Genomic DNA, 23,882 nt, shown 5'->3' on the forward strand with positions numbered 1-23,882 from the left:
TGCAGTCTATATTGTAAAAACATGCTATATTAATTATTTTATAATTTTCTTTAAATACAATAGATTAACAATGTAATAGTATAATAATGTAAGGATTTATTCGTATATATATATATATATATTTTTGTTATTATATTGATTACTATTTTTGCCACAAATTAAATAATGTATACCGACATTCAACATGTAGCTCTGTCTCATAAATTAAAATTTTAATCTGCAATCATCTGTCAAATTTTCTTACATCTATATAAAAAACTTCAGTTTATATTATATTATGACTTAATCGATTTGCCGCATTAATTTTCACGGAAAAAATGGGCGACGATGAGTCATTTGAAGAGGACGAATATGGCGAAGAACAAGAAGAAGAAGAAGAAGAGAAAAATCCTATAGGGGTAAGCGTTAATCCATATATTTAAAAAATTAATTTAACATGTTATGATTGAATAATAAACGAAATAAATGAAAAAGTTGAGGTTAACTAAATTTAACAAGTGGTAATGATTTGTTATTCTGAAATTTGCTTCAACGCAATCGATATATTTATCAAAAAAAAAAACAACGTAACGTTGAATAATTATATTTTACAATCATTTTAACATAAATATACCCATTCAAGTATACACGTAAATTCTAATAGACATTTTATATTTTATTTAATTTTTAGCTACATACTTTCGCAATAAAAATATTAGCCCAGTACTTTCTTTACTGGCATGCCGTTGCATAAATACTTATTTAAATTTTTCGATTCCTTGAAAAATTGTTAGTGTACGTTGTCTATAATTTTTATACTTGCGATAGGCAGTAGAATTAATTGAAAAGGGATATTTACTAGAAATGAGTGTAACTGGAAATAATATTAGCTTTTCATTTGAATTTATTTTGCATTAATATTTTCTTACTTAAAATTCTGAAATCAGTATTTATAAAAAGAAAAATATGTATGAATTTTTAATAAATCATCGATCCCACGCATTTATGAATAACGATTTCCCATAAGTAAACAGTTCATTAAAAAATTTAAATATGAATTCAATTCATATAGGTAGGATTAATGCAAGACTGAGGAATTTTTCAAAATAAAATGAACTTACTGATTTTGAAATGAATGAAACTATTCGATTTAACACAGAATATTTGTTATTTGCAAATCCAAATAATGTAATATTATAAATGGTAAAATAACCGGAATTGTGTAAATGATTAACAATGAAATGTAATTTAAGCTAATGGACAAAGTTGTTTATTTTTACTTTTCTTAAGTCTGCTTTATTGCCATAACTCGCAATAAAAGTACAACGCCAATAGTAAAGCGAAATCAGATTAATTTAAGTATGTACTGGTTAAAAAGTATAAGTGAGTATAAGGTTAACTGTGCTATCGTACAAGATAGAAAAAAAAAATTGCATATCCAAGTAAGTAAAATAAATACAAAATTTCACAAAACGATATTTCGATTTACAAATTAATTTATAGCCGAATGTCAGGCAAAAAATATGCATTTTAAAAATGAATGTTTTAATGAATATATATATATATATATATATATATATATATATGAAGCCCTTAAATTTCTCGTTTTTAGCAGAATTATAAAGATTGCGTTCCTTTCATAAAAAAAAAAAAAAAAAAAAAAAAAAAAAAAAAAAAAGAAAAAGTGAGAGAGAGAGAGAGAGAGAGAGAGATCCATCGCTTATACTTTGAACGCCATAGATTGTCGCTTAACTCCAAATATTGGTGATGTAGTTGAGAAAACATGCGGCAAAGCTGCCGGAAATTCGATATAATCAAGGCGTAGACTGGGCTTTTTGACGGCTAACCTCGAAAATAATTTCCGAGTCTTACTCGTTTGTTCCCTAGCGCTACGAGGGGGACAGGGACAAGACCGGAGAACGCCACGGATTCGGCAAGGCCCTTCTACCGAATGGCGACCTCTACGTCGGCGAATACCGAAAGGGCCTGCGATACGGACGGGGCACCTACGTGTTTAAGACCGGGCCGAGATACGAGGGCGACTGGCGCCAGGGCGAGAAGCACGGGCGTGGAATCTTCATCTACCCCGACGGCAGCCGATACGAAGGTCATAACCCGCGTTATCGATGGGCAGATCGTTGCGTTGCCTGAAGAACTCCTCGGATGCTCGTTACTACCCATTTTGACCGTTACGCAACGGCTATTCAATTATACCTATTCAATTATGTTATCTCGATACAAGCCTATATTTTGTATTTATGGAATTGCGGATAAATAATTTGAATTTTAGATTTATCATAAGATTATTTAGTGATTAAAGAAAACGAAAATTATTTCAATTCGTCATAGTTTTTTTTTCTTCTTTTTTTTTTTTTGTGGGTGGCGGGGTTAAATAAAAATATACTCTTTGTGCAACTTTTCATATATACAATTTTATTTTCAAGCCAGTCTTATTCATGGCAATAAAATTAATTTTTTAATGTTCGACCATACAATGTCATTTTGAATGTTAAATTACGTTGTAAAGAGTGCTAGTACGCAGCATCTGCGTCAGTACAACATCATACAGTGCGCGTAATTAAATAAATAAACAAGAAGAATTATTCACATCTGTAGTGATTAATTTGATAAAAGTAGCTTATGGGCATACATAGCGATATGTCATCATGAATCAATTAATTAATTATCAACATTACGATAGTTGAGCGAATAAAAAGGGGGAGTAGTAAACGTTTGAAATTCGTTTGAGGATGAAAGGATGGGTGAGTGAGGGGCGGGGACAAGGATATCGAGTTGAAGATGCTTTTGAAGGAGAATTTTGATGAATTGCAGGGGAGTGGAGACATGATCGTAAGTCAGGTTTCGGTACCTATTACTACTGTAACGGGGACATATACGAGGGCGACTGGAAACGGAATTTCCGCCACGGACTCGGAACCTACATCTACAAAAACTCCGGGAGTAGATTCTACGGTACCTGGATCGTCGATCGCATGCACGGAGCTGGACAGCTTATCCACTCGCAGCATCGCTTCCACGGCTACTGGGACACGAATTTGGTGAGTTAGATGGCTAGAAAAAAGTGCGTAACGGTATTGGGATAATGACGATGACCTTATTTTCATGCTTTTTTTTTTTTTTTTTTTTTTTTTTTTTTTTTTTATGCGTTCGTGTGTAGGTAGACACAATTTTTTTTCATGGCTGATAAGCTTATTTGCCCTTAATCGTTATGCGATTGCTCAGCTGGCCTAATTTGTCGTTCGATAATTGTCGTTTGACTTTTCCGAATTCATTTTCCTTATAAACAGCGCCATCATACGCTTATCCCCGGACTGAAACATTTCTCATGCCCAGTTCTTTAGAAAATTGTTTCACGCGAGCTAGCTTCAAATGAATGTAAATTGCAATTTTATTTTTTAATTTTATTTCAACTTAATGTAAAACGATTTACATAAAACATTTTTTTTATGTATTTTATAAAGATTTTTTTTTTTATGCAAAAATTAAATAAGAAAATATTCGATAATTTTTAACCTTCGGATTGTCTGAAAGTGAAGCTTGTGAATTAAAAAAAAGGATTGAAAAAAAAATAAAAATTCACAATAATAAAGACAAATAATTATTAAAGCTTTGTTTAATCGTATTATCCGACGATCGGAAAATATTGGCAGTTTCACGTGTCTTCTCAGTGACCCGAGAGCCCTGTTTTATAATTATAAAAAAAAAAAAAAAATTAATAATTATGTAAAAAATAAAAAAATCGAATTCATTATTGATAACTTATTGTTTGAAGAAGGTTGAAAGATATCATAATTTAAGAGCATTAAATGTTTTTATTTTAACTCTTATTTCAACTCTTCTTAGATAATACACGTTACTCATTCTCATGAAATACAGAGTTATAATAAAAAAATGTCTGCATAAGCGAAAATGAGCACGTGACATGCAAAGTATTTTCTAACCAACACACTATCGTTCTATTTTCTCTCAAATAAAACATCCCAAGTTTTTATGGAAATTTGTTTTATCCTTTCTTTACTTATATCCACAAACGTTGAAATACGCACACTACTTCACTCAAAAGACGCTTTAATTATAAAGATATTTGATAATTAATATTAATAATTGTTTATAAACTTCATTTTGATTTATTATGAGGTAAATCGTAATTAAGATATTAAGTTACGTTAATTTTGTTATAATGTTGTAATTGTATCAGCAAACTCGTCAATGCAAAATATAATTAATGTACGTAGGCGTACATACTCGCAATCGCAAAATACTTTTCACTTGATCGTAGAAAGTTTCTTATAATTATATAAAATCATGTAAGAACTGTCATATTTCGATATATTCAAGTTTAATCGTGCACGATTATTCGGGAAATCGAAGTTCCAAATCTGAAATCGAAGTATCATGATCGAATATTATTTATTGATCTATGGAGATGTATTATCAGTCATGAGCATTAATTTTCAATCAGATATCGTTAAAATGCGTAATATGATCAAAATTTTCGTGATATTATGTTTAAATGAATAATCATTGAGTTTGTTCTTTTTTTCCTTCATAAACCTACTTGTTTGGCATTATTAATCGAGATTAATGATTACGAAACGGCTAAGCAAAGCTTCAAGAATGTCACATTTAATAACACAATTACCATTAACATGTACTTGTGAAAATGCATTTTCCGTATGCACAGTTAAGATATCTCTGCAAAAAAAAAAATCAGTATAATTGTACAAATAATACTGTGCTGCCGTGAAATACTTATTAATATTTAACAAATTATCCTATTAATAATTTTCACGTATATTGTGCATTCGAAAAAAAATTACTTTTATTGCAATTAAATGTGCGAATAATATTTGTTCGTATTTGTGAGTATTGGGTTTGATGTTTAAAAATTACATTGCATCGAGCAATATTGGGAATCTTATTAAATTCATTGGGGATGAAAAACATTCGAAACATCTTATACGTCTTACTTGTAATTGCGAGGAGGGGAAATTTTACGATCTATGCTGCACATTTGTAAAATTAGCTGATTGTTTACGATGATTTGTCAATGTTTTAAACAGCCTTTCGGCCGCGGCTGTTACATCTTTGAGAATGGATACATGCAACACGGCTATTATGCGCTTGTTCGAGACCCGCTTGTCGACCTTGACGAATGTTCAGAGGTAAAGACGAAGTCCTATCGCTATCACTATTATATTGTCTCGCTCAATTATGACTTTTCATTTATTTCTAGACTATACACTATATTCTTATAAATATGTAAAATATAATATTAATCTAATATAATATGCATAGTTGCTTCAATTATTGTTGCTCTTGAGCTTTCAAAAAATCAAACAAACTAAAAGCCTTTTTTTTCGTTTTTTCTTTTGTTTTTTGTTTTTTGTTTTTTTTTTTTTTTTTTTGTTTTTGTTTTGTTTTTTATATGCATTATAGCAATATTAGACATTTGCTTATATTAGCATTATAATATAATATACTTACGATTATGGAATAGTTTAGCTTTACAACTATTATTATAAGATATAAATTGGATAGCCTGAATTGTTGAGAATTTACATTAAAAATCATTTAAATAGATGTAAATCATATTCCAAGGATATTAATAATATTCACATATTAAATTTGTCCTAAAAAGTTTTAAATTCTGCAAAATTATAAGACTGTTGTTAAAATTTGATAATTGTTTAGATGAATTAACTATCGAAGAAAAAAATTGACCATTTTAGTATATTAATAATGTAATCAAATTGTAATATATTATAATTTAACAAAATGCCCGAATTTCCATTAAATTTTTCTTCAAATAATAGAGATAATAAGGCTTACGAATGATAATTCAAGCTAAGAATTTATTTATTAAACCATCAAGACAAAATTAATCGTAAAATCTATGGTTGAACAATACGTATAATTTATAGCTTCTACGAATGAAAATTTTCTTGAATATCTTCATTGTTTAAATTTCTTTTAACTTTTCATTTAAGACTTATGTTCTTGTATATATGCCATCGTGAAAAGCAAAAAATATGACAATTCATTCGTAAATTTCTTGCTCGGTTTTCAATATTCACGCCTATAAGATAAATCATTGAGTTATTATTCTAATATTCTACTGTTTCCTAATCAAGAAGTCTGCATTAGTTTGATTCGGAATAGCGAGAAATATAAAATTTAAACCCTTATGTTTTTCTTATTAACAATGTCATTAGTTCATTGCCATTAGAATTGAGTTCTCATTATTTTAACGCGATTGTCATGATGTCCGAGGAAAAAAAGAGAGTCCTATTTTTTTCTAATATACATTGGATAATCGATGATTGTTAACCGATAGATGCAGATAAAAAATTTTCTTTCAAAAGTGCTACTGAAGAATATATAAGTGTTTTCTAATGATTCTCGCGATCTTTTAATCCCTCCGTTTTCATTGATTTCCCATTGATAAGGGGATTAAATCAAGGGATTAAATCCCATGATAAAAGTGATAAGCATAAGCATTTAACGCTGAGGGAAACTGCTAAAAGCAATTAAGCAATGTATCGACGACTGTTTGAAATAGTCCACAGATGATTCGAACGAGGAAGAAGTCGCGATCGAGGAGACGAGTATCAAGGAGGAAAGCGTTGAAGTCGAGGTACTGAAGCTCCAGGATCAAAAACCGGCGCCATTAAGGAAGGGTTTTATTTCGGATTGGCGGGCGAGATGCGTAACGGCTTATAATCCAGATTTGCTGCCACCCGATCCGATGCCACTGCAAGAAACGGTAGGTCTTCGTCCCCGGGGAGTATAATTTCATTATTAGTCGTAAGGATTTGATTAAGGAATAAATATTTCCATTAGGCGTCAATAAATAAGCTTTTCTTGGAATTGCATTTACAATAATTTACAAATTACAATTGGGGTGAACTGTTATTAATAAGTCAACATTTTCTAAAGCAATGAATTTATATAGGAACTGTTTGAAAAATTTTTAATTTATATTGTAACGACACGCACAAGTTTTTAATGGAGAAAATAAAAATTATTTAATACATACATTATTAGATCTTTACAATAAATCTCATTGATAGAACTTATTTCAAAACGCGTGCAAACTATTTATATAAATTCAATTTAATTTCAATTGTGTACATTTAGTTATTTTACAAAGTAAATAAGATTTTAATTAAGTATCAGCCATTTAGCAACAATTCATATTGAATGGCAGAAAAAGGAAAAAAAATTTTTTCGCGTCAACGTTACTACGTGACAATTATATTTGCTAAGCAATCAATATGATGAATATATCATCAATGTAATGAACTATAATGAATTGTGTACGCGCCATTGCATTCGCGCAAGTGCATTTGATAAATTTCATATTTAAATACGAGAAAATGTCTATAAGATATTGTAGGCGAAATGTTTAATTAAGAACTTGATTATCTGAAATTGAAAATATTATGCCGAGCTAATAAAATCAAATGTTTTCTATGTACAAATGTATTGTGCAATATGCAATAATATAATTATTATGCTGTTAATGTGTTTTATATTAAGTCAATAATAAGATATCGTCGATAGTCCTTTACAATGCTCGCTTCTATTTAATAAAAATCCTCTGAATAATTTTTTTTTAATAATTATTTGCTCACTATGAGTATACAGTTCATACAATTTATATTGATTTTCATACGTATTTCATACGCTTTAATTTGAGGCTTTAAACGCGTGGAATATTTACACAGTATTTTATTAAAATAAAATTAATGAAAATTAGATATAATTTTTATGCGTCCAAGTGACCTAAGTATTTGAAGGTTAAATTGAATTCGCAAAATAAGCAATATAAATGAATGATATGTATATTATTATTATTATTATTATTATTATTATTATTATTGAATTACAATCGGAAGTAACAATTACTCGTTAATTTGAACGGTGAAAGGAGCCGTTTCGTACGATGTGAAATATGAAATAGCTGCGTAATTATTAGATCGACATATTTATTATAAATGAAAGTAGAATGGGTAGTTAGTTGATGAATATTCCAAGGCAAATAATAATCGTGCCATCGATAGCTTCGATATCATCGACTTTGGCATCGTCATTGTGACGATCGTCTTCGCATTAAATTCGTTTCCGCATTTGGATGGAAAGTGCGAGGAGTGGAAAAGCAGCGGCGGATTACCAAAATGTATTTCCGTCGCCGGACTAGCGTCTTAAACAGGAATTTCCGCTTTACGGTTAATGCATTAGTCTCGACATCAACCTGATCAACGTGACGTAGCGCTTGATAAAATCACCAATTTCTCAGATACATAATTAACACATTAAGGAGAATAATTAGTAAAAGGAGAATACGTGATAATAAATTATTGGATTGGGCAAAGAAGTTGTAAAAAATTCAGCAAGTGACGGGAAGCTTAGAGAATGCAAAAAGGCCTTGTCTCATATTATATCTCAATTCTATATTTGAAATGCCAATTTCTAATTTACAACTGCATGTACATTCTTTTTTTTTTTTTTTTTTTTTTTTTTTTTTTTTTTTCAATGATTTTCTTTTTCTTTGTTTTAAATATTAAATTCGAGCCTAGAAGCATTATAAAATCATTCGTTGAAAATACAAAGGTCATTGAAATATTTTCAGCATATTATTAATGTTTATGCATTGTTAAGATGTGTTTAATAATAAAAATAAAAGTAGTACCAATTTCAAATTAGTGTGACAATTCAACTGTCGTTCATCTGTCATGTAATCGTAATTTAATCGTAATGTGCGGAGGTGTCGGTGCTAAACAAGCGCCAATAAAATACCTTTTTTTCTTTCTTTCATTTTTTTAATTCATTATGAAAGCTTTAAGTTTTTAGTTTAAAGAGAGTGGAATATAACGAGAGGCCACATTAGCTTTCGCAGGATTCGGTGGACTCGTGCAAAGCTTGTGGTTGCGAGGGCTCGGACTCCGATGCGGAAGAGTTCTTGAAGAAAAATGATGAGCCAAAGAAAAGCGATGCGGACGAGGAGGAGGAGGAGACTACAGAGGAGGTCGTCGATGGTCCCTACGTATCACTTGACGTAACTCAATGACACCACCCTCGTATCTAATACTCAGCATTACCTTGTTATTCGACATTATTGATAAAACACGATGAAATTATATTGACTTAAAAATAAAGTTATTTGAAAAAGTATTTTTACAGCGTGTTAGCATTTATAATATGAAACGTGCGTGTAGCTTATGAAAAAAAATATGAATAATTTTATTTATATATTAAATTAATCTCTCGATTGTTCGCTTTCAATAACTTGGACGTGAATTTTTAATAAAATTCGACAGTATTTTATTAGGCTGTAAGCCTCGTTATATTTTATCATTACCAAATTGCATTTGTTCGAGGTTGCGAGAAAAGTTTCTTGCCACGACTTCCCACGTTCAGCTGGACACTCGAGACGGTCAATACATCTGGAAAACTCTAGTGAATAGTTAGCTCATTTATTCTTGCTTATCTAAAAATGTGCTGATGCTTTTCCTGTGCAGTAAAAAGCTAATATGTTGTTTACTGCCAAGAAGACGTAGATTCTGAATGAGTATCAGATATACGGAAAATATGGAGTACAAACATTTCCTAAATTTCACTGCATCCCAAAACCCCGCACGTGCGTCAACAAGCAATAGGCTAACGTTCGCACTCGGTTTATTAAGGCAATGCTTGCATTGTTCCTAACTACACCGCATCTTGACGATCGCATTGGAAAAACGACCACGCTCAAGAGGGCCCTTCGTCTAGCCAAGTCCCAGAGAAGGGAGAGGCGACCAATAGTAAAGGCTCCCCACTTTCCGACACTTTCCCGATTAGCATATTCGGGACTGAGCCCGGAAGGAAGTGGAAATGAAGGCGTGCGTGATCCATCGTGCTGCCGTCCAAAGTCAAACTCTGATTGGATACCGGAAAGAATAAGGGGTCCTAAGTGGAACTGGGTCAGTGAACTATTTAAGAAGGATAATGTAATGTACCACGGCTTATTCCTATTCTTATTCTTCTCCCGATTGAATGGATAAGTCACGACTTACTCTCACGGAGGAGGACCAGAGACCAGAAAGTCGTTCAGCTGAGTCTAGTAAATAAAAGCTCTTTCTACGTTTGTGAAAGTCAATATACAGTTAACGTTGATCTCATCATCAAGTTGATCTCAGATAGCATTGGTTCTGAGATTCTTGTAATCTCAGCTGGAGACAAGGAAGAACTTAAGAGCTGCAATTATTGGAAGGGAACTTCACATCGAGCCAACGAAGAGAGACTGAAAAATTCACGATACAACACACTACAAGTAAGTCCTTACCGCTAGTACTGATTCTTCGTCTCTCGGCTTTACTCTGAAAACGGACGGCTGAAAGTCCGACTAGTGAATCTTCCCAAGCATACTCTAAAAAAAAAAAAAAAAAAAACAAGACCAGCTGTTGTTACACGCCACACATTATCTTTTTTATTTCATCCAACGATCAGTGATTCTCGTGGCGCACATTTCCTCTAAGGATCAGATGTTGATGCCACACAGTGGCTTCTTTTTAATTCCTCTAACCTCTAATTAAGGCACCTGCTTACTCAAACGGCCCATTATTCAGAGGCAATTGGAACACGTGTCAAGTTACGACACAGCCAAGATTGTAGTGTTCGTTCAGAGCACAACAACGATCATAATCTCTCGAGTGATAATATTCAGTAAATTATAACCTATTCCCTTTCACAATAAATCATAATCTCACCATTTACATGCAGAGAATAAGGAATTGATTATCCTCTAGTTCACCAATAAAAGTATATATCTCAACGCCACATGATTATTCAGAAATATATTTGTATTGAGAAATATTTGTAATTTCACCATGGTTAATGATTCCAACGTGCAAATAAAGTGAAATAAATGCAATAATATTCGGTGTACGTTGATCTATCTGAACTATCCAATCTATTAGATCTAATTGGAATAAAAGTGTAACATCGGTGTAATTAGCATACTGTGTTTACTTTATATCTGTTCAATTTTGTTAGAAAATTATAGACCCTAAAGAAAATCCAGACAGTAGTGAATTACTCTGAACATTCTATTCCTTATCTTAAATATTCTAATTGTATATATCAGTGTATTCTTTAAAATTATTCTTTAACAAAATTTTATTTATTTATATTAATTGTCCATTTAAATTAATCGTTTGTTTTAAATTCATGGTAAATTTAAAGAATAGTCTTGAAAAGTTCGATTTGCCGATTTAACTATCAAAAACGTTAGTATAATGTCCGTAGTCAAACTTAATTTTTACTCGCAAATTTGTTCCATCGGGTGTGTAGGAAAAACAATAATGGACGTGTCAAGATTTTAATTTTGTTGCAGCTCTCTATCGAAGATATTCACTTTAATTGATTTATTAATGAGCATTTAGAACAGGATTACCAAAGTAAATATAATGTCAGTATGAGGTAATTTGTTTCCGATTATATAATCATGATATAATTCATGAGTATAACGTAATGTTAAAAAAAAAATTGCCCTAAAATAATGAAGGATTAACGTTCTACTTTGGAAAAATTAATAAAAATATATTTCTTTTTTTTTTTTATATGTAACGGAGCAGTCGTTTTATAACAAATAAGTCCAAATGTTTAGAATTCCAGTCATCCGGTGGCCATCGACGGACCAAGATGGTTAGATTAGACTGTAACCATCAGTTCAATGGTGGGAGAAAATGAGGATAAGTGGAAGAGATAGTGATTCTATTCAGTAATTAACAGATCAGTTTTTCGTTGTGTTTGTAACGTTTATTTTACAATTACACAATAATGATTCTCAATTGAGTGATTTCCACTTGGGTATCGAGGTAGGAGATCGTAAATCTTCGGATCCTATTGACGTAGTGCGATTGGTGATGTGTGGAACAGTGTGTGGTTGCACCGCGAGACGAATTTGCGTTATGGTGCGGAAATAGTGTGTGTGGTGGTGATGGTGTTAGTGATTACTTGTGAATGTCTTGTGTGCTTGGCCTTATTGGTTGAGGTTGGCATTCTGTCGTGCTCTCTCATGATGCTGGAGATTCCTTTAATCCGTAGTAGTAGTAGTAGTAGTAGTAGAGGTTGTTACAATATTTTTCCAACGCTTTCACCTTGCAGGTGTGGTTGCAAAATCGATAGCTTCTTGTTCTCTCGTCAGCTGTTCAGATGATAGTAGCCCGTTGAATACGCATACGAAACGGACGTGTCGTGTTCATTCCGTGGCGGCTCTGCTTATAGAGATAGAGAGAGAGAGAGAAAGCTGCTAAGACAGACAGTGTTCCGTGTCGTGGCGTCTTCATTAATAGAGAAACTATTACTTTATTAGAATTGAATGGAAAGATTTATAAATAACAAATTCATTATAAAATGTTACACATACGATATTCAATTTCATCCCCTGTCAAAAGAAATATTTTTTATATTCAACTATTTATGAGAGTGCTATAGCTATTTTTTAAAATGATTTCTCATTTAATCTTACTAGATTCGAATATAATCAATGCAATATTTTCATTATTATAAAATCTAAATTTTTTGCGCTTCTTATTTATATATTTTTATCTATAGTTAATTAAAAAGAGAAATTGAAAATTATTTTTTGCCCTCTGAAAAATATCAATAGTCTTAAGAATTTGTCATATGACGAATGAGGCGACATTCGAGATGAAAAGGGAATAAGAGACCATCGATATGCAATCTCGTAAAATGCTTTAATTTAATCTCATTGCTTATTCGGGTGTGCATGACTTACATAACAAAGCTAATTTTATTCGTATTCGCAGATTTTTATAATTAAATTTTTTATGTAATATTCGTCAAACGAACTTAAACATTGTAATGCAGAAAATCTTTGTGAAGTAGAGTTAATTACTTGTTGTTACTAACATTGTTAGTAGAGAAAATTAATTTAACAATTTATTATTAATTATTAATTATTGTTTATTGTTTATTGTTTATTGTTAGTTTATTGACAATTATAGTTAAAGATTCATAACAATATATAATCTATTTTTATCTTAATACTTGCCAAATATATAACGAAAAATATGGTTGAGAAAATTAATAATTAAATGTTTTATACTGAATTAATATGAACATAGAATATAAATCATAATTATAAAATTATTTATGAATTATTTGTTATTAAAATTTAATATAAATTAAATAATTCAAGATTTCCTTAAAAAAAAAAAAAAAAATTAATTTTTTGATATTAGACTGAATAATGTTTGTACGAGCGTAAGAAAAATTAAGAATAAATCTCGAAAAGATTTTTCGAATATACTCTTCCCTTATTCAACTTTTTATAAATCATTAATTAACTAAGAGTGGCATATACTCGCACTTCAAACGAATTGTTGAATATAAAAATAAGTTATAAATATTAAATGAGATCGATCCATGATTAAAAAAAGTATATTATTTTATCGCTGTAATTTGTTTAAAACCTCGTCCAAAATATAAAATTATCCCCTCGAATATTATTACATAAAGAGTGCTCTTAGTATTTTCATCTTACGTTATAACGATATATTAATAAAATTTTCTGATATAATTAAAAATGCAAAAAGTGAAACAACGAAGCAGAAAAAAACTCAACTAAACTGCCGTTGTGAATATGATTCTATTAGCAATGAATTTATGTTATTGATTTTCGTCAAAATATAAGTAGGATAATAAATGTATAGCTGTCGATTGATATTGATTGCATTGGAACAGTCGGCTCGATTAAAAATCGACGGTCTTGTAAACTTTATTTAAAAACTCGCGCTTTAACATAAAATGAAAAGAAAAGAAGAACAAGTTAACTACTGCGCACAATCAAACCGATTCGACGCAGAAACTGCTTTAAAGCTTGCAAGTTGCAGACCGCCGGCATATTGCAATTGCCACTGGCATTCATCGAACGCTGGCTGCTGTTCAATAAATTATTTTATCGTCATTTATTTATGTTGCTGTGTTAATTCTGCATCTGTACGTAGACATGCAAAGGAAGAGGACATTTGGTGATACTTATGTCCCATTGAAATATTGAGAGTGTAGCTTCTCTGAATATCGTATAGTTAGAAATTAATCGTCGACATATTAGGTATTTATAAAATTTCTTTCATAATAATTGCTGAAGAATTTATTTGTTATTATGCTCTCGTATAATTGTGGTAAAATAATGTAATCTAATGCAATAAGTTTTAATCGTTTGGCACTTATTTATTTTGCTTACATACGAGCAGCATAAATGCATCTTCATGCGTGACTACTTAATTTAAATTAAAAATATATACTAGAAAAATAATATAAATGTATAAGAGAGAGGCATCATTTAATTTACTTATGCAGATAAAGCGGATTATAATTTAGGATAATGATAATTATTTAAACGAAAGCTTGAGAAGCGAATGTTTAATGGAGTCTGTTCAACCAACGGTACTACAGATCAATTATAACGATGCACCGCCATCTTTCGAGGAGGCAGTGAGTTTGGATGGTACTTATTTATCTTTCAAAATTTTTCATAATAATGTATTATCTCTCTCACGTGTATTATGAGTTAGGCAAATAATCTCTTGCTTATCTTCTCCTTGTCATTTATAATAATTATGGTTTTGTTGATAATATACTTCATGTGCGCAGCTCCGCCCCCTTCGTACGAATCATTATTTGGTCAAATAAGAGAAGTTCATGAAAAGCAAAAGCACATATCAGATTTGCTGCAAAATATATCAATTATACTTTTAGGCACAAGTAAGCAGCTTCAAATGAATACTACCATGTACTTTTTAAAATTTAATTGAAAATATCCATTTCATCGATCACATTTTTCTTTACAGTTGGATACACAATTATTGTATTTGCAATTCCAGCATGTATGATAATTATTGCTGCATTTTACTTTTACGATTGTCCCGAAGATAAATTTATACCTTTTTATCTATTAGTGGGCGGTGGATTTGAAGTATTTAATAAATTATTCTTTTTATGTACAAATATACAAATTGTCAATAATACAATAATGAATACCTGTAGAGTTGGATGGTTTATTTTGGGTAATATATTTATGTTAGTTCTTTTCTTTTCTTTTTCTTCTGATTTTTATTTTTTTTTTTTTTTTTCAGGTTCCGTTTCAGTTTATAAAGTGTATGAACCAAATTATGATCCAGCTCTTGGTAAATATTGTAATAAGACTCTGTACTTATTTGCATTTTATTTAATTACCTTAGGTTACATTATAATAGCTTTAGAAATATTTTACTTTTGTGTCATTTGTTTGGTAAGTGCAATATCAAAATTTATCACAATGAGAGAATCAAATATGTAAATAACTTCCTTATGATATTTTATAATCCATCAAAACTCCAATAAAAAATATCAATGTATAAAAATTCAGTAAGATATTCATTATACAATTCGAAAGTAAGAGGATAACATAGCAATAGATATTATTCTTTTATACTTTACAAAAACAAACTTTATAAACATTGAATATTTAATATTATTCATTTCACAAATTATTTAATAAAAAGCAATTATAAAGATATTTTTCGAGTTATTTAATATACCACAGAGAACCTCGGATACTTTTATAATCAATAATTATTTAAGCAAATATTAATTTAGTAAATTAAAATATAAATTTTATGAAATTATATTGATTTTACTTATAAAATGCACTAAACTACCCATATTTTAAAAAATTTGAATTTCAAAACAATCTTGTAAAAATTACATTTTTTTTTTTTTTTTTTTTTTTTTTTTTTTTTGCAAAAATCCGAGGATTCATTATCAATAAAAAAATATTTTTTGTCAGTCAAGTTTGTAACATCAAATAGGTAGTGCACTGCATTGATTTTATTTAATAACATTGTATCATACATATTTTTTCTAAAATTACGTTTATATATAAATAATACTTTTTTTTTTAATCTATAATGATATATATATATATATATATTTTTTTTTTTTTTGTAATGCATTCATTCATTTTTTTCATTTTTGAAATAAAATGATATCTACTCTATCGCTCAAATAATATACATTGACACACTTGTTAAATGTTATGAACATAATCTCACTTACACGAGATAGATGTGAATAGATTAAACAATAATAAGGTTTGGTCGAATTTTACGTTGATCAATAGAAAATTTGGGTTTTCATGCTCCTTTACCGATACATTTTATGATATCTTCGATACATCATTTCTACATAAATTACATTTATATTATTACTTTGGCAATTATACATTTTTTTTTTTTACTATATTTTTCCTTATTTTATACACACTTTTCACATAATATTTATATAGTATGCACGAACTTATAAATCCATCGCTAATCTACAAAAGAAAAATAAAAGTAAATCTTATTTTATTTTAAAATAGTATTTGCTTTTCAAACGCGAAATTGAATTTATATTTTAGTTGGTCTTATATTATGTTTACCATTTCTCTAGTGGAATGGCATTCTTTTTAATTAAAATTTAAATCCACGTCAATCCTGAACTGATAAAAAAAAAAAAGTTGACGACTATTTTAACATTTGAAATACACAAATGTTAATTATGTAAAAATAAATTGACAATTTATATATATATATATATTTTTTTTGTTTTTAAATTAAGTTTTAAATTTAAGTTGTGGCTCTCGACGTAAGAATTATTGATATAAAAGATAAATCCACAATTGGATGTTACATATAATATAAGACCGCCCTTGTGACATCTTATTCTCCTTATTTAACTTATTAAATTTATTTAATAAATCCCTTTTATTAAAAATGTCCACTATCCAGTTTATTATGCAATGATATTATACTACAGTAGAAAACGGATATAACAATAACTTCTTCAAGATAGATTGTTTTTATTAAAAATTATTATAGTGCTTTATGTACAATGGGTAGTAGCAAATATTGTTATTAATTGTTAGAAACATGAAATTCAGAAGTGATTTATCTCATGATATCTCATTTTCAATATAAATAATTATCTTACAGCGAGGTAGATGTTATGGATTGTTCATCAAGGAAACTATGCTACTTCAACATTTGAACGTGTTTCAATTATTTAAAATTTTACAGAATATTTTAAAAGATGTAACAAAAATTTTCTTATTCCTCTAAAATTACGAAATTATTGTAATTTATAAATATTATAAATTATTTAATAATTATTTATAATTATTTTATTTTTTTTATAAACAGATTGTGAAAATAAACGTTTAGACGAGGTCACTTTAGATTGATTACGATAGAGCATTGTTATAAATAATTTTTATGAAAAAATAAAAGTCAGGCATTATTAATTTAAAAATATTTTTATCATAATAAAAATTCTAATAATACGTCATAATAAAAATGTGCTGTAAAAATTTAATTATTTGGACAATAATAAATCAACTCTTATGAATTTCCTATGAAAATATATGATTTTAGCATCGATTGGATGTTTCAATTAAGTTCAGAATGATCTTTATTAATAAAACATTGGCACTAACTAAAATATTTAGAATGAAAATATTATTGGCGATTACACCTTAACTACATTACATTACTTATGAACAATAAATTGTTTGATATGAATATAAAAAAAATTGCTACAATTGGAAAGGAAAATAAATAAAAAAAAAAATAAAAAATTTTTTTTTTTATACAGATAATATTACTAATACATGCGGAATTTGCTGATTTTATTTAATAGTTTGTGATTTTGTACGCCTTGCCTTATATTATTCAACAATTTTGATTAAAAATGTATAATTCTAATGAAGTGAAAAGCATTTTTAGCGAAGTTGTAATATTTGAAATTTCAATACATTTTCAACGATCTTTTGTTTTACCCATCCATCGGTACTCCCTTTAATCTCTTTATTTATTAAATATTTATTAAATCTACAGCATCATTATCTTATATAAATTTACATGTCGGCAAAATATTTAGTGAAAATAAATATTTCTCATAACATTTCCAATAATATGCTTATTATCAATTAATACGGTCTTAATTTGCAATAATATTATTATATAAGTCAATTAAGTATTGCATGAATGTATTGAAGAATATATATTTTTTCGTTTTACCTCATCAAATATATTTATTTATTTCAATTTTTATCTTGAATTTTGCCAACAATTTTACGTTTTTAAATAATTATTTATAATTATTTTTTCTAAAGCTTCTTGAACATAAAACGGAGAATTGTTTGTTGATCTTAATATTGAATTGTTATTCTTAATTACTAGTTGGATTTCATTATTTTTATATAGCCAAACGATATTAATGTTCTTTTGTAATTTTAAAATTGCTTCCCGAGCCATTTGCCAAGTTGTGCTAGCATTTCTGTTCATCCTTCTCACATTGCCGGAAAGATACTGGGACAGTTTGTTCATTATTTCATCATTTGGTGTAATTTTACTTTTTGACGAGTAAACCTCCGTTGCGAGGGAATTATAAGCTATTTCATATATTATTTTATCCGAGGACTTTAACACATTATAAGCATTGGATATTTTCAAAATGTATAACAAATCAATGAATGGAAAATAGGTATTTACATATCTACAGTTTAATTCTGATATTTGATTAATAATATTCTTAATTGGCCGATTTTGCGGACTAAGGTTTAACCACGAACAAATTGTTCGCAAAATCTTATTATCTATTTGATCAATTAGGTATCGATCAATGTTTTGTAAACCTTGTAAGCAGCTCTTGAAACGCGGCAAAAGGAACATTTGAAAAGATTCAACTTTTTGTCTATTTGTCAATAATGATTTGTCAATAGTTTTAAGACTATCGAGCATCTGCTGAATTGTCGGAATTCCTTTTTGAATAATGGATAAGCTACGTCTCACTCCAAAATATTCATTCATGTCTTTTTTTTTCAGAGACCTCAGCGTTTTGGAAAGCAATGCGAATTTTGTCCCTTTAATTTCTTTATTACGACCAACGTAATGAAGGGTCGAACAGTTGTCGTGATTAAAATGAAATCCAATTGCCTTTGCGTCGTTTCCTACTAAATTCATCAACTCCTTAAGTTGCTCCGATGATTCGGCAATCAATATCAATTCATGAAAAAGGACAAAATGATTTATTTTTTCATCAAAAATCTGATATGAATTCTTATTATTGGCCAAATCTTGCAAAATAGGTTCGATAATAAAGTTAATGAGAATATTATTTATCACGAATCCTTGAGGTAAGGCCTTCAAAAATTCAATATTCTTCGTGTAACCGCAATAAATTCGGATTTTCGTTGAAGAGCGCATTATATCCGTGATAATATTTCCAATGGATTCAGGAATTGAATACCGCTTTAATAAATAAATTATTGCTTGCTGTGGTATTGAATCGGAAGCATTGGAAAAGTCTAGCCAAGCAACGACCAAGTCTTTACCATTTTGTTCTGCATACTTTTTACACTCTTGTAGGAGGAAGCAATTTTCGTAAATAGAATTTCGCGAATAATAATGCTTTTGCGATTTGCTTATTAGGCCAGTAGACTTTCCCCAAATTATTAATCTATCGCTTAGCAATTTTTGAAATAGCTGAAAAGTCGTATTATGTAGTGTAATTAAACGCCAATTTTTCATTTGTTTGATCTTTTTGTTTCTCTTAATCAAGACGGAATACGATCTCTTCCAACATTGGGGGACTCTTTGAAGTTTTAAACAACCATTGAAAAGATGTGTTAAATTCAAACAATCTTTGTCATATGTAAGCAAATGTGCATATGTTATTCTGTCAATACCCGTGGATTTCGAATCATAAAATGGATTGTAAACAAATGATTTTAATTTTTTCTTTATTTCGTTAGGTGTAAATCTCTCGGTTAGAGATATATTATAACTTTCATATATATTGATTTCTTTCCACAATTGCGAAGGCAATGATGCAATATTACATTTCGCGCGTTTACTTAATAGTAGTGCATAATACTTTTCAATTATTATCGAATCGATTAAACAATATTCTGCACCATAAAAAATTGCTTGTAAAGCATGGTGTTTTCTTAGCAAATATAAACTTTGAATATCACTCGCAACATTTACATTAACCTTGTTTCTATTGGGACGATCAATTGGAATTCTCGAAAAATCGTGCACATAACTCTGTAAATAATTTCGAAATGTTACATCAACATCGTTTAAATCATCTTCAATATCAATTTCCTTCAAATTACAACTTTTGGAATTTCTATTTGAATTATTATTATTTTCCGTTGTCATTGTTATTGTTTAACGCATCAATCTGTAAAAGAATTATTTACCACATTAGTCGAAGTATTTTCGACAGTCAGTTTGATTAAAACATTGCACATTATTATTAAAGTATAATAAACAAATGATACAAGCTTCAAATAAGTATAAACTTTTAGTTTATATTTTAAATATTAAATGTTACTGATAACAATGTTTATCGTTTTGGTTAAATTTTTTTTTTTTTTTTTTTTTGAATAATATAAACGAATTAGTACTGTTTTCGTATATGTTTTCAATTGTACCACGATCATTTTAATTAAATAATTTAATAATGCTGCTTAATGAATAGAAATAAAATTGAAAAATTGAAATACACGACAGAATTTAATTCATAAAAATACAATATATTCGAAACTTTAAATAATTGATTTACTTTTATACGCAAAGAATAATTCAATATATTTCTTTGTTTTGTTTGTTTTTTTTTTTTTTTTGTTTTTTTGTTTTTTTGTTTAATTTAAAACAGTAAAACATGTTTTATACAAAACTTCAAGTTAAAATGAATTTTCACAGGCATATTTAATGAAGTTACAAAATACATGTATTTTGAAGCTACGCATATTTAATAACTAAAAATTCATACATATAATATTTAAAAATAATTTTGCTAATTATTATAATTGCCAATAATTATGCATTCTATTATAAATCATTTCAATGTTTTAAGTTAATAGAATAACAAATTTTGGAAAAGTACATATGGAATTAGTGTTCTAAAAATATTTTTTTTACAATTACTTATAAATAAATACATATGTGTGTATGTGTGTGTATGTGCAGGCGTATGTATTTAATTATATCTATTTAATTTAAGTATTGATACATTTTTATTACAGTTACAAATTTTGTTCCAAACATTTTTTATTAATGATTGCACGATATATGAAGCACGATAAAAATAAAAAAAAAAACCTTTTCTTCTTTATATAAAATATTACAGTGTAATGGTAGGCGTAATAATAAAAAAAAATAAAATAACATTTACTCACCAATTCGATATTTCGAGCAGTAATGACGTGCATTGACAATTTTGATTATTAAATTAAAATAATTACAATCGAACCTACAAATAACATTAATTGTTGTAACTGGATTACATGTAAAACTGTGTTATCGAGACAACAAACAAGAATAGAACAATAGATAGGCGCGATCAAGAAACACATTCACCCCTTGGACGATGGTAAAGAAATATGAATTAAGATTGAAGCAAACCGTTCGAGATGCAGGATAAGAGTGGGGAAAATAACCCCTCTACTTTCAGTCTCAACATATAAAATAACAGCGCTTTCCTGCATTGGCGGTTAAAAAGAAAAATATATTTACAAATATGAAACAAAAAAACAAAAAAAACAAAAAAACAAAAAAAAAAAACAAAAAAACCAACAAAAAAAAGCAGTGTTAATTCGAGACTGAAATGAGGATCGATTAAGAAAAACTACACGAACATAAACGAAAATCAAATATTATTGTCGCTATGCTAAATAGCATTTTTTAATGAGTACTTAAACTACTGACAACTTTCCAATTCTTTAAAAACCTATCGTATATACAGGTGGCTTATATAAATTATGGTAAATTTTTTTTGACTAATTTCATTATTATTAAGTTTAATAATAAGTGAATAAAATCTTATTAAACTTTAGGAAAGACTGAAAAAAATATCTAATCTTCATATCATTCACTTAGATAGCTAAATCATCTGAATTCCTATAGTTGCTAGTTGCGTCACTACTTGTTGTCAATGGTAAGACCTCTTTCCTTTTTTTTTCTTTTTTCTTTCTGATATAAACTGTAAATTTTAAAAGAAAATTTAAACCGATACTAGTTATTATTACTGGTTTTATTTTTTATTACAGTTTTATACAATTTATTAAAAGTTGAGAAATTCGTAAAATATGAAATTAATGGCAATTCGGTACATTGATGTAATAATAATTAAGAAAAAAATCCTCTTCCATTAGTTGTAAAATATTATCCAACAAATATCTGAAAAAAATAATTTTGTTTCGAACTTACATTTGAAGAACTTACGATTGTTAATTTTATTGTTTACTTTATTTCATCGATGATTTTGTTAATGTTATTGAGACATTAACGACACTGTCTACGTTTTCAATATTAATTACTTCAATATTAATTCAATATAATAAAAATATATATATATATATATATATATATTCGGTTAGTTTGTATTAAATCTCACTTATTAATAATACATGAGAAACTACAAAAATTTTAATATCGTCATTTAATACGCAAAAATGAAATACAGCATAAAACAATTAATTATCATTTGATATATACAGTCTAAGAGTTTGTATAATAATTAATGATTATCGTAATGAATAATGATATCTTTACTTGGAATGAAATGTTCACGAAGATTTCTTATCAGTTACAGAATCTAAAAAAGAATAATATTTCGAAAGGAAATTACGTTCGGTATTATTATTTTTCTATTACTCTAACTTTCAAATATTTATTTTTCCAATAGGCTAGAATTTAATCAATTTTAATTGTCTTTTACACTGTTTTTTAATCATTCTAATTGGCTATATATATATATATATATATATATATGTATATGTATATGTATATATTAATGCACATCACTTTAGATTGATAAATAGTGAATTAGTAATACAGTTGTAGTTATTAAAAGTGCATTGTAGCATATTTTACAAGATTGTACGTGTTTTACAAGATTGAAAAGTGCGAATAATGTTTATTCAAAGGCTATGGATACATTGGGCAACTGGAGAAGATTTCCCAATTGTTATTATAATAATGCTTTCGTAAATTTTGATGAAATTAAAATTATTTTTTTAAAAATTAATATTATAGTTGTGAATGAAATTAAATGCAAGAGTAAAATTGTCAACCAAAATAAGTATTCAGTTAAATACTCATGTAAATCAAATTTTAATAAATAACAACGTTCTAATGATTATATATCGTTAAAAAATATAAAAGCCTAAATAAAAAATTATTTTTCTCTAAGTTGTGGAGTTAAATATTAAATAATCAAATAAAATAATTTAGTTAATAAAATAAGAAAATATTGGATAATGTAAATAATAATAATGATGCACTTATTATTTGTTTCCAAATTTTTTTATTCTCATATTTATTATGAATATAAATAAAATAAAATGAAAATACAATGCATAAGCCCTATATTTATTATATAAAACATTCTATTATAAAATTAATTATTATTATTATTATATATATATATAAATTTCATAGAAAGTTGTCAGTAGTTTAAGTACTCATTAAAAAATGCTATTTAGCATAGCGACAATAATATTTGATTTTCGTTTATGTTCGTGTAGTTTTTCTTAATCGATCCTCATTTCAGTCTCGAATTAACACTGCTTTTTTTTGTTGGTTTTTTTGTTTTTTTTTTTTGTTTTTTTGTTTTTTTTTGTTTTTTTTGTTTCATATTACCTTGTTTTACCAAGTGCACTCTGACTCTTAAGAGATTAAAATATGATAAATTTGATATTCACTATCAGAGTATACTAAGTTTGATTTTAAACATCTGCAGACATAATAAACACAAATGTTTTTAGTAAACGTAATATGATA

At 28.3% G+C, this 23,882-nt stretch overlaps 2 protein-coding genes across 2 annotated transcripts; both read left to right on the forward strand.

The window, feature by feature from the left end:
• The first annotated feature begins 269 nt into the window (after positions 1–269).
• On the forward strand, positions 270–9,073 carry LOC105359994 (radial spoke head 1 homolog). Its single transcript, XM_011496765.1, is given in 6 exon segments — positions 270–398; positions 1,867–2,086; positions 2,791–3,038; positions 5,064–5,165; positions 6,563–6,766; positions 8,894–9,073. Coding segments are annotated over 6 exon segments (1,035 nt in total). The 5' UTR covers positions 270–317.
• A 619-nt stretch (positions 9,074–9,692) lies between these two features.
• Positions 9,693–15,372, forward strand: LOC105359997 (uncharacterized). The gene is made up of 6 exons (XM_011496766.1): positions 9,693–9,997; positions 10,072–10,315; positions 14,392–14,518; positions 14,665–14,775; positions 14,862–15,077; positions 15,147–15,372. Exons 1-6 carry the CDS (start codon positions 9,693–9,695, stop codon positions 15,347–15,349), a joined length of 1,206 nt encoding a protein of 401 aa, XP_011495068.1. The 3' UTR covers positions 15,350–15,372.
• Positions 15,373–23,882: the final 8,510 nt, after the last annotated feature.

This window comes from Ceratosolen solmsi, unplaced genomic scaffold (genome assembly GCF_000503995.2).
Source record: "Ceratosolen solmsi marchali unplaced genomic scaffold, CerSol_1.0 scaffold29, whole genome shotgun sequence".
Taxonomy (NCBI): Eukaryota; Metazoa; Arthropoda; class Insecta; order Hymenoptera; family Agaonidae; genus Ceratosolen; species Ceratosolen solmsi.

Coding starts and splice junctions, on each gene's coding strand:
- LOC105359997 (XM_011496766.1), top strand. CDS start 9,693: ATGCTTGCATTGTTCCTAACTACACCGCATCTTGACGATCGCATTGGA. Junction 14,519..14,664: donor GGAGGCAGTGAGTTTGGATG/GTACTTATTTAT, acceptor TCATGTGCGCAG/CTCCGCCCCCTTCGTACGAA. Junction 15,078..15,146: donor AGTTGGATGGTTTATTTTGG/GTAATATATTTA, acceptor TTTTTTTTTCAG/GTTCCGTTTCAGTTTATAAA.